We start from the raw sequence: 12,527 nt of genomic DNA, 5'->3' as shown, positions 1-12,527 counted from the left end.
GCAAACAATTTACTAACTCTACTCACTATTAGATGTTAGGCCAAAGGTTACCAGGCCTTTATCCCAACAACTGGCTTATTCCTGTTAACTGCAAATGTATGAATTCCTCCAAGTGGTTTCTAGAGAGTCTGGTAGGAGTTTCCAAGTCAACCACTGGTGTACTCTGCAAGGACCCATAACCTAAAGGAAGAAACAGACTCTGGTGGAGGCACTGTATCAAGATGAATACCCAGAAAAGGTGAGTGGATTCCAGCCATAAAGTTTAACACCACTCTCCCCTTCCGGTGCACTAAAGCACCCAGCGGCAGGGCACTGGAGTTACAACTAGACTGCATTAAAAACATAAATTAGCAAAATAATTTTATTAAAACATTTTCAGCAGTTTATTTCATGTAAACCTATCGTTTAGGCTAAAAAAAAAACGTAGGGGAAAGATAAAACGTTTTACAGCATCCTCTCTATGAAGACTTCATTACAAAAAACACGTTATAGTAAAACTTTGTACAACATTTGGTCGCAATGGCAAATCTAACATTCTACAAACATGTATGTAACATAGCAGATAATATAAAACACAAAACATCTGTACTTCCTATTCTACAATGCCTTTCAATGTGGAAAGGCATCTTGTTTTAATGTCAAATACATGCCTAATGAGTTTCCATGCCTTATCAGCAGGGGTCTCATGAAGGGGTGGGGGGGGGGCTGATTGCCGGGTGGTGGCAATGATCTGAGCTGCATTGGAAAGTGACTGCATGGGTGAATAGCTTTCTATTACTTCTTGTGGACCCCCCCAATAGGATGAGTGCGCTGCACTGGTGGATGCTGAAGTTGCGCACAAAGCCTAGGATGATCTGTGCTTTTTAACACTTCCCTTGGTTGCTATTGGCAGGTCTGCTTACCAGTTTTGAAATTGTATTTAAGCTGTAGTGGATTTTCTGGCTGTCATTCGTTTCGAAGCTAGGCGAGCAAAGCGAAAAAATTAAAATTAAAATCTTCATGCTAATTATTAGTGGACATATGATTGAGTTTGTTTTTTTTATTGCACAAACATTGTGAAACTTAACAGAAGTTCTCTCTCATTATGCTCTATATATTTTTGGTTTAAAGGGCCCTTATATGCAAACACTGCTAGTAAGCCCTGCCCACTAGATATAAAGTGAATACTGTACATAAGATATGTAAGGCATAAAGGTCTACTAAAAATATTGGATATTAAAAATGTATTCTAAAACATCATCATTAGCAAAATATTTTCTTAAGTATTCTAATAGTTATGTGCAAGGGTGTAACTATAGCATTAGTAGTCCATAACTACTGCTATAGGGCTCAGCTGCACGAGTAGAGCTGTGAAACGTGTAACCTTGGCCCAGCCCCATGCAGAGTGTAAATACAATGACAGTATTTGGTCACAGGGGGTGGGGCCAAATTACATGATTTATGGCCCCACCCCCTGCACTTGTCACATGAACTCCCCTCCAGGGTCTCCCAGGAGGAGTTATGTTTTTAAAGTTAGCAAGCATGATCTTGAGGCTAGATAATACATAACCCTTCACATTTGCAGTCAAGTAAAGAAGTATACAACAGTGGTACTGGTTATGTGATCCGGTCACAACTGGCAGGAAGTCCAGCAGGCATACTCACATACAAGCAATACCCAGACCCTGCCAAGCTTATACACAAGCCAAAATCATGCTGTTTAGATGTTCTTTTTGAAATGCTGCAAGAACAATGGAACTAGTGCAGCAGGAACATGTATGCGGAGGTACTAAGGACGTCTTAGTAAGGATGTCTTCATTCTCCATAAATGAACAGGTTGCGTGCATGTCCACCACTCATGGAAGTCTTATAACCATGTGCCAATCAGCCAGGCCTTGCAGATTTCACAGCCAATGGGAGTCAATAAGGGGCCAATGGATTTCTGAAACAGCCTGCATTAAAGATAACGGGGACATTTAGCAAACACGAAGAAGTAATTGTATTATATTGTCTTGGTAATTATCTTTAGCTTTTTTTACTATAGATTTTCATTTGTGAATAACATACTACATTTAAAATGTTCTGTACCAACCAGTTTGTAGCCTTCTTGCAATAATCTGCAACTGCAGTGCCACACGTTATGTGGGTTTGGTGATGGCCCCATGCACTTTGTGATATCATGTACAATGATGATACACATGCAATAACAGACCACTGATAACTGAAAACCATGTACCACTAGTGCCACTTTGAACAATCCCTTCACATACAATAGCGCTGCAGAGCTCCCCCAAACAGATACCATGGGTGATCAACCTCTTACTGTATCTCAAAAACAATAATGTGGTGTAGCAGTATGAAAGTTATGAGCAGGCTACAGTGACCAAATGATGGAGAGCAGACAAAGAGGTGAAAGATGCAACTACTTTACGTAGACTTGTCACCGACACACAGTGGACAGGGCCATCTTTTCTATTGGGCACGATGGGCAGCTGCCCGGGGGCCCCATAGGCACGGCTCTTAATGAGAATAAATAATCCTGCAAAAGATAAAACCTGCAAAAAAACCTTCAAGGGTCACTGAGCAAGTACATCTATCTATCTCTATATATCTATATCTATATCTAGGGGCCCCGGTGCACTGCTTTGCCCGGGGGCCCATAATGTTGTTAAGATGGCCCTGACAGTGGAGGTATCCATTTTGCTATGAACCAGTGACATTACAGAGAGTGATCGACTTAAATTCATGAGGTCGGATCACATTCTCATGTATGTTATTTCAGCCCACAAAATAGATGCCGTCAGTGTGTGTGAAAGGCAGGTCCAATTTGCTCAAATCCTACACAGATATATTACATATAATCATACATAGTCAATACAAAACAAATTGTAGCAAAGAAGATTTAAATTAATTAAAATTTAAGTTAGAATGCCTTAGCGTTGTACAAGACTAATAAAACAATAGTCCAGAGTGCTGGGTACAACGACCCAGTCAAAACAGTTACCCAGGAACATTGTAGGTTACAAGCCACTGACCTTGTGAATGGCTTTTCCTGAAGTCATGCATTGGCATCTGTCAGATCACATGGTTTCTCATTTAACTTTTCTGTACTAAGATGAAAACAGAATCATTCTTACATTTTGTCTGAATATTGATATTGTTTTGTCTTTTACTCACAAACTAACAACCTGTGTCTATATATAGCTGAATTTCTCTCACCCTTTAGACTTAGCATTCTTTCTAACAACAACCAGTATAATGCTGGCGTTACTGTATTCAATGCCTCCTGCGCACACATTTGAACCACTTAAAATATCCCCAAATAGGACACTCACCATTCCATCACTGACACAGCAGTACTTTGAATTTTCTGCTTGCGATAAGATCGAAACCAAACCACAATTAAGACCAGCACAATTATAAAAACACTGCCAACCCCAATAACCAGCGCCAGCAACATGATCTCTGAGAACTTCACTGTGAAGACATGGAAGAACATTTTAGGTTGCAGAAACAAAACAGCAGCATTGTTGATGAGAACAATATAAATTCCTGCGGGAACAAAGTAGTGTTGGTATCAGTTATAGTGTCATGTCATCTTGTCGAGTACAGGCTTTGAATAGCCAGCAGCGAAAATAAAAAAAAAAAAAAAAAAAAAAAAGGAGAGGGAGAAGCTATTCATGGCTACTGCTGTCTTCCTGCTTCACACTAATTGAGAATAGCTGGTATGAAGCAGAGGGCTGGTGTGGGAAGGACAGAGCACTGCTTGATAATGCTCTTGGTATACAGTACCGTACCTCCCAACTATACCGATTTGAGCGGGACAGTCCCGATTTGACGGCCCTGTCCCGTCATCAAAACCGGGACACCTTTGTCCCGCGGGTGGGAAATTTGGGAAGTATGTTTCATTCACTGCTGCTCTGCATGGCACGAGAGTTTGGAGTGCTGATGCGCACGGCAATGATGGTGTAGGAGGCCCCGCCCACATCACAAAGTGCCACACACCCTGTCCAGATTAAACAAAAGACCAAGTCGGGAGGTATGAACTATACTTCCTGTCTGTGTGTGTGTATGTTCGGGAATTTAGACTGTAAGCTCCAATGGGGCAGAGACTCACGTGAATGAGTTCTCTGTACAGCACTGCGGAATCAGTGGCGCTATATAAATAAATGGTGATGATGATGATCCTTCCCTTTCCCGGTAGAAGGGGAGGGGGGGGATTTAGTGGGAGAGGAAAGCTCTCAGAGAAGATAAGTGCTTTTTACAACACATGTAGATCATTTCAATAACTACTTGCCTTTGTCTACCACTTTGAGGATAATCTCTCCCATCTCTCCATGGACATCAGGTGGGTTTTTAACCTGACATAGGTAGGTGCCATTATCTATTTGCTGGATATTCCTGATAATTATAGATCCATCACTGCGTCCAACATCTCCGTCCCAGATTGCACGACCTCGGAAATGGCCTTGACTTGGAGGGAAGGGCTTTTTAAAGTAATAGAATACCTGGTGGAAAGGAAAACAGCATTAATAATTCACATAATTAAATGACGTATCTGACAAACCTGCAATATTAACATATTTTCCTTATATGTTGTTCAGTTAATAAAGGACTATTTTTTATTGTAGAGACATGATGTGAAAAATAGGGGCATATTCAATTAAAACAGGAAGAGGGGGGGGGGGGGGGGAAATACAGCTATTGTTTGTGCCTGTGCAGTTAGAAACATGCAGCTTTTATGAGAAAAAGTTCAATCCCACAGTAACGCAATAAAAGTAAAAAAGGGATGTATTTGTGTACACAAGGTTTGAATGGATTCGAAAAATGTGTATACTTTAGTTTATTTTATATATACAGGTATGCGATCTGTTGTCCAAATAAACATTGTCTAGAAAGTTATGATAATCAGGAGATAGACACAATTGCTGCTATTTGGTTGTAATGTTATACACATATACATGATTACAAAGTGTCTCATCTTAAAGTCACTGAGCAGCATTACAAACAATTTATTGAGGCGACAAATAACAGGTAATTTTGAAACTTAATTTTATTCACATGTTACAAATTTAAAGAATCTTAAAAGTCCTAAGCAAATTGGATATTAGATCTTATGCCAGCATGTGTAATAATTAAACATACCCAAATACATTTTGTATGCATCACTTTAAATTCCTGCTAGTATACATTTACAAGACTAGGAAATACATTCTTGTGCTTTCACAAAGCTCAAATGAAACATGAGAAAAATTTAATTAGCCTGAAGTCTACATTCTGAAAAAAGTGAAAATAAGTACAGTAAGACTTGCAAATAATAATGCAAGTTATAATGGCTGAAGTCTAGTGAACACAACACAGTGTCAATGAGTTCTAAAGGTGTGGTGGGAGGAGGGTATTTGGCATGTATTGAGACAAGGGTGTTCCAGTGCTAAGGAATGGAATAGGAAAATTATTATTGAGGTGAAAAAAAGCTACTGCAATATGGAACGTAGACTGGAATAGTCAGAGAATTACAACTGGAATCGAAGAAATGATTTAGTAGCATTTTCATTTGGGAATTTTCCAGAAATGTAATTTTATTACATTAGTGATGTTGTAATTTTAAAAACAAATACACCACAGTTGGTTTAAATAGTAAAAAAAATAAAAATGTAAAAAAACTAAACATTGCATAACCTTTTCAGTACAGTAATAATGTAAAGACATAATTGGTCCTCTTAAGCGTATTTTTAATGATTCATTCACAGTCTGTCTACAAAGACTGAAAACACAGAGAAAAAGAGAAGAACTATTACATGTTGTATATATATCTTGTCAGTCTCTGTTCTAGTACAAAAAAATAATACTGTGCATTACAGGGCAAACTACATGTGTTTCCACCATATGATATTTATCCAGCAAGTATCAGATCATTTAGATCACATTAAGGAACATAAGAGACCATTTCTTCCACAATGGCAGTACCAGTATTCAGTGTACTCAGTCCATTTGCACCTCACAAAGAGAACTCTTATATTTTCTAGTGATAACTTCCCCTATACTTACATGCAGCATATTATTTTTACAGAATCGGATAACAAAAACCAGCCACTTCCTTACATATCTCACCATTGTCAGTCTACCCACATACACATGTTACCAGCCTCCTTGCTCATATATAAAAGGGGTAGAATGGTTCAACCCTGTGGCGGAACTGATGAGGCCAGTTGCATGGCAGATGCATAGGGTCTGGGCCCCGGTTCCCTCCCTGCACTGGGGCCCACAGCTTGCTAGTTCCGCCTCTGGTCCAACCCATACCCTTACTATACCCCATAAACACTGCTAGCCTCTTTGCTACAAATACAATATTGATAAAAGACTGCAAGAGGATTACCGGTCACCAGCAAAAACAAAAAACAAACAGTCAGAGTCTCAGTCTAAAGTATAATTGCCATGTGAATATTACAAAGCTGAAACTTTATTCAGTTTATGGGATAAAGTGTAAAGCAACAAGTGTACAGTAACATCGGCTGCATTGTAACTTGATCAAACACATTCTATTCTGCATAGACAATAAGTTTCCTTGTCGGCTCTCTCGCAGTCTTGCAATGATAGCTGCCATTGCACACACAAGAAACAGTATCGCCTTTGTCCTTAACCGTATTTCAAACAATTCAACATTTTACACACAAGGTACAGATATGCAGCAGAGCCCGTAATATGTTCAGACACCCCTCAAATATGGCTTTGCAAGCTTGATTAGGGTTATTTACGAATAAATTTAAAAAATAAATAAATAAATAAAGCCCGCAAGACAGTACTTGGCAATTTCATTTTAGTGACAGTACCACTCACTTTTGCTCACGCCCCAGAGGTGCGAGCAAAAGTAAGCTTTTTTAGCGTAAGTTAGTTACTTTTTACCGTATAAATGGTAATAAAGCACGGCCGCTATGTTCTCTGAGAAACAATCTGCCCCTTTTCACATTTCTCTCAATTGCTCATTCAACCCTCATTAAGACATTAAATGCAAATAGTTCAGAACAAGGGGTCAGTCACTTTGTTACTACATTGATTTAATTGCCTTACTTAATCACGTCTGGAAAGTCCAAATGACGTCCCACTTAAAGGACTGCATACTGCCGACTCCAAGTTGGCAGTAAAACAAATCCTCAGAAATCAGAAAAATCATTCTCGGGCAATAACATCTAGTTGCACAATCTTATAGCTTTTTAAAATTTCTTTTTCACATAACAATCTTGTTTTATCCAATTTCAACTCAGTGATTCTGAAAAAGGGGAGATTGTTAGAGGCGTGTTTGGCAGGAATATCAGTGTGCAAGACAGCTGAATCGGCTCAAGTATCATCAGACAGTGTCTAAGGTGATGGCAGCATTGAACTCCAAGGGAAACCGCATTAGCAAAGAGTAACAGTGGGTCAGGACGCATACTCCAGGAATGTGATATGTGTGCATTAATTCAAAGCAAAACAGACATGCAACCGCAGATCAAGAGTGAAAGTTTCAACCTGTGACGGAACTAGCAAAGTTCATCAAAAACGGTCCATTAAGAACTACATGGACCAGATAGAATAGTCTGATTGCAGTGCATAAACTTCTCATCACACATGGCAATGTATGTTTGTGAATCCAGTGGTACACAACTTATGTACTACAGAGCAGTGGAAGTAGGCAATAGGATATCCTTCTCTATGTTCTTGACAAACAGATAAATGCATGTGTGGCACCAACCTAAAAAATATATTTTCAAAACTGATGGCTTTTACGGTTTCCATAATGTTTTGGGGCACATTTTATCTTGGGTTAATGACTGTACCCAACTGAAAAGTCGGATGCAGTCATTCATTTATAAGGCAAGGCAAATTATTGATGGTACTGAATGATCATCACCAAATTTTGCAGCAGTTCTTTCCTAAAGGGAGAAGAGGTCTTCCAGGAGGACAATGTCCACATCCAGAATACCGTTATCCATATGCCATGGACTACTCAGTCCCCAAATAGGATACAAATTGTGTATTTATGGGAATAATGGGGTATTGTGGAACAATACGTGAGACAGTGTTCACCACCACCGCCAAGGAGGAATCAGGGGAGTGACTTTCTTGTGAAAAAAACCATGCTGCATCACGTCTAAACAATTCCAGCGCATGTTTGTGCTGGCCCAAAAGCCTACTTAATAATGTTATATTGATGTGAATAAAAGAGAACTCCAATCAGCAGGATTTAATGTTTGTAACACTACTGATATCTAGCCATTTGACATGGGTGTGTGTGTCTACGTGAGAGAATAGTACCTCTACAAACTAATAATGATCCACTAACTTAACCAATGGCTGCTTCCCCATTAGATCATTAGCCACGTAGATCAGGAGTGGAGCCTTCATCACGGATGAGCAACTCTACAAAACCTTCAGATTTCAGCTATCTGAAAACAACCATTTAGTTTTGTTATTACCTATACTAGTGCTTTTAATTAACTGCAGCAGGTAAATTTTAGTGGATAATGAAAACGGTAATAACATTCACCCTCTATGTTAGTACATTGTTATGATAAATCTCTGGGGCGATAATGTGAAGAAATAAATGAGTGAATAAGACATGTACATATGCATCATCTTGTCGTCACCATTGCCCTGTGTATTTACTGGTGGTGGAGAGCTTGCATACGAATCAATATATCCCCAAGCAGTGGTGATTTATTAACATTTTACTTGTATTATTACTGTTATTATTGTCATCCTTTATTTATAACGCACCAATCATATTACACAGTACTATACAGTGTATATGTAATCATTCACATCAGTCCCTGCCCCATTGGAGCCTACATTCAAAATTCCCAACCACACACTATAATGGTCCATTTTGTCAGAAGCGAATTAACTTACAAGTATGTTTTTGGACTGAGGAAAGAAACCGGAGCCATGGGAGGAAACCCAAGCAAACACGTGAAGAACATACAAACGCCATCAGATAGGGCCATGGTTGGAATGAACCTATGAGTCCAGCACTGCGAGGCAGTAACGCTAACCACATACTCGCCTTGAATTCCACTGCATGTGAACAAGCTGTAGAGTTACAGGACCTTATCAGAGCTGGAGATGGGGGGGGGGTAGAAGGAGGGGGGGTATTTTTTCTATACGTAGCAGACTTCCTGTGAGTAATTACAATAAAATAGGACACGTGTCCTGTAGGAAACAGTGTACATTCAAGAGGTCTCTGTTCACAAAATGCAAAGAAGAGGTAAATGGGCCCTTGTATTCAGCTCTCTGACATTTACTGTTCATCCCTTACAACTGTTGAGCAGAGTCACTTCTATGGAATTCCCTACATTCCAGTATCCGGCTCATTCCAAGTTAATATTTGTAAGCGGTATAAAATGAGCCACCTTCTTAAGGAACACTTGCAGTTACGCCTCTTGTTTGGATCTTGCCTCACGCATGGTTTGTAAGCTCTTTGGAACAGGTATTTCCACTTTGCTAAGATGAATCTTTGGCATCTTAAAAACAGTAGTTGTAAATTATTTTATGTAAGGACTCTTTACATTTGTTTTGCAGTAAAAGTACTTTTATAGAATACATTTATATTAATTGATTAGAGATTCCAAGTTTCTATACCTTTTTGTATGCTAAAAATGCATTATTGTATTGAAGCAACCTAAACATTTCTTATACATTTTAATTACACCAGGGTAGTTTAGGTAGCACCAGCCTCCACCTTGCAGTGTTGCAATAGAGCTGTGTGAGGTATACACAATTGCATGGGAAGGGAAAAAACACAATAATCTATGGCTTATTGTAAGAGGCTGCTGGATTTCCTACTAACCTTACCTTTGTCATGGGAGATACAACATAGAGCCTGGCGTCTTTATGATAAGAATAAAAGAACAATTTGTCACAGTGTAACCAGACACTTTCAACAATATGCAGTTTCTATATCTTTCCTTAACTTACAGACTCCTCAATGCCCCCTGACAGAGGGCGGAATGTCCAGGACACTGTGATATCTTCGCCCAATGGTGATGAAGAACTGAATGTACACTTTAGCCGGGTATCTGTTCCGTTCTTAGCCTGGAGTTCCTTTGAGGTATATATCTCCATCGATGAGACTAGAAAAAGAAGGACACATGATTTTCCAGAAGCAGGCAGGTCCAGACACCCCTCTTAGCCCTAGGCCAATTTGTTCTTTCAGCTCTGTCCCACTGATTTGCATACTATTGCTATCTCCAATGACAGAACTGGCTGTTCCTGTGCCTGGCAATGACAGCACAGTGCAATAGTTCATGTTACAGTCGCTCTATAATGTCAGTAACAGGGAAAGATCCCCATCGGTTGTGGGTGATGCATTTATTTAAAGAAATATTAATAAAAAGACTATAACCAGGGTGTCGTCCATCCTCTGCTGCCACCCCAGGCATCTCTTTGGGTTCCAAAAGCAAAGTAGTTCCTTATTGTGGACAGCCCTGGTGCAAAACCAAGGCGTTCTGTGATGTGCATCAAGTGAGCTTCGTAAATGAGGCCCATATTTCCCCATTACAGGACAAAAATGGTTTCTGCAATGTCACTAGACTTACATTAGAGCGCAAAGTGTTATACAGCACAAAATTTTTGTGTGCCCAAAACAAACGCAAATAAAATAAACGCTGCCTCCACAAATCCGTTTATCTCTGCATGACAAATTTCTGTATTTTGTTACTTGGAATTGTACTGTAATGTATTTATAAACTATCTTTCATGATTTTAGGACTTCTAAACCTAAAATACTATCAATGTTATATGAAACAGCTGGTAGTAACATTATAAGCTAAATAGTTAAAAGTCTTATAAAACTTGAAACCAGCATGGTGTAAAAACCAAGAATAGTGAAACATAGATTTATAATGTAGTGTGATACTGACAACAATGATAATGACTGATAAGTCATAGCGTCATATCTACAATATGTAATTAACAGTTCCATTGAACTGAGTCACAAATTAACCAATAAAATTCCAAGCCTTTCGCTTGTCAGAACTCAACATCTACTGTGAACATTTCTGTGATTAAGTCACTGGTGTGCTGTTATTGTGTATCTCTGGATTACTTCAAGGCCTGTGTAATTGGGGCTGCATAACTTAACTGTTTCTTGAATTGTAGCTGCTGGGACACGTATGTGGTGAACAAGAACAAGACAAGACATATCAGCCAATAAAATTAAAAGCGTAAACAGCATGTGCAGTCCTAACAGCCCTCATTCTATATGCACAACATCCAGATACGTGTGCCCTATATTTACTTTAGTTTCTACCAGATCAGCACACCCAGTGGACTCAGAGTGTAACCACACCCTCCTTGCAGCCACCGTGTGAACACAACCGGTGGTTAGTTGACCTGGATCGACTTACCCGATACAAACAGGGCTATCTGGACGGCCAGAAGGAAGGCGCTCAGAACAGTCATGATTTCCCCAGTCTGCTCGGGAGCCTCTCTCCAGAGTAATGTCTGTGCAGGTTAAGGGGAGTGGAGTGGTGTTCCCACCTGTAGTTGCAGCTCTGGTTACACAGGGAGGAGTTAAAGTCTTTTACATGAAATCTGTTAAAGCACACAGACAGGTGTGACCGTCACCTTACATTTAATACTGAATAGAATGTGGGAAATGTTCCGGTCACGTTCGAAATACAGAGACATACTCCACGCTACATAGTTCTCACCTGGGTCACTTTGTCAAATAGGAAATTTAGCAAGGATTGAGATAATATGCAAACTATGCTTCAAACCAATATTTAAAAAAAAAAAAAAAAAGTTATGATATTTGGTAATAAGACAGTTGCGATATTTCAGTAATCAGAGACAAAAGTTTTTTTCCCCTTAGTACTAATGTGTTTCATTCATACACCGACCTGTATATTTAACAAACTAGATACATGGCTAAAGCAGTACCATTACATTGGAGAGCAGATAAATGGGTTTTATATGGATTTTAATTACTTCTTTAATTATTTTTTTTTTTTGCTAAAACAACGTTTTTTTTCCAGTAAAATAATAAAACACGGGGTGTTGGACAGAGGGCATAGGTGGGGTGCATATTCACTAATGAAATTACTCCCAAATGCAGTATCCATTCTAAATACAGTAGTAGCTATGCAGTAAGTGTAGCCTGAAATATAGTCACAATTATGTTACAAGAAAAAATAACCCGTTCTGCACTAAGAAAAAAACAGATGTCATATAAATGAATGTAGTTTGGTGCAAAGTGATTAGGGGAATGAAAATGCATAACTGCACATAATGGTCACTGATGTCAATATGAACCAGCAAATAATATATTAAAAGTGTCTAAAGTAGAGTGCTATATCATCAGATTAGGCAGTTAGTCACATTAACTAGTGCCCCGAGTTCATATTATGCCACAGAGTAGTGCAGTGCCCACAGTTCATATTATGCCACACAGTAGTGTCCCCAGTTCATATTTTTCCACATAGTAGTGCCCCAATTGATATAATGCCAAATAGAAGTTAGTGACCCAGGACAGTGTATTTTATATAGTACATGTACAACTGAATGCACAGCTC

General features: G+C 39.1%; 1 protein-coding gene across 1 annotated transcript; it reads right to left on the bottom strand.

Annotated features, from left to right (window-relative positions):
- Positions 1-343: 343 nt before the first annotated feature.
- LOC142107944 (myelin protein zero-like protein 2) lies at positions 344-11,521 on the bottom strand. The gene is made up of 6 exons (XM_075191610.1): positions 11,361-11,521; positions 9,931-10,085; positions 4,277-4,487; positions 3,315-3,456; positions 3,015-3,089; positions 344-1,931 (listed from the first exon to the last, which is right to left on the bottom strand). Exons 1-5 carry the CDS (start codon positions 11,413-11,415, stop codon positions 3,038-3,040), a joined length of 615 nt encoding a protein of 204 aa, XP_075047711.1. The 5' UTR covers positions 11,416-11,521; the 3' UTR covers positions 344-1,931; positions 3,015-3,037.
- Positions 11,522-12,527: the final 1,006 nt, after the last annotated feature.

This window comes from Mixophyes fleayi, chromosome 11 (assembly GCF_038048845.1).
Source record: "Mixophyes fleayi isolate aMixFle1 chromosome 11, aMixFle1.hap1, whole genome shotgun sequence".
Classification (NCBI taxonomy): Eukaryota; Metazoa; Chordata; class Amphibia; order Anura; family Limnodynastidae; genus Mixophyes; species Mixophyes fleayi.
This window is presented reverse-complemented; position numbering and strand designations above follow the sequence as displayed.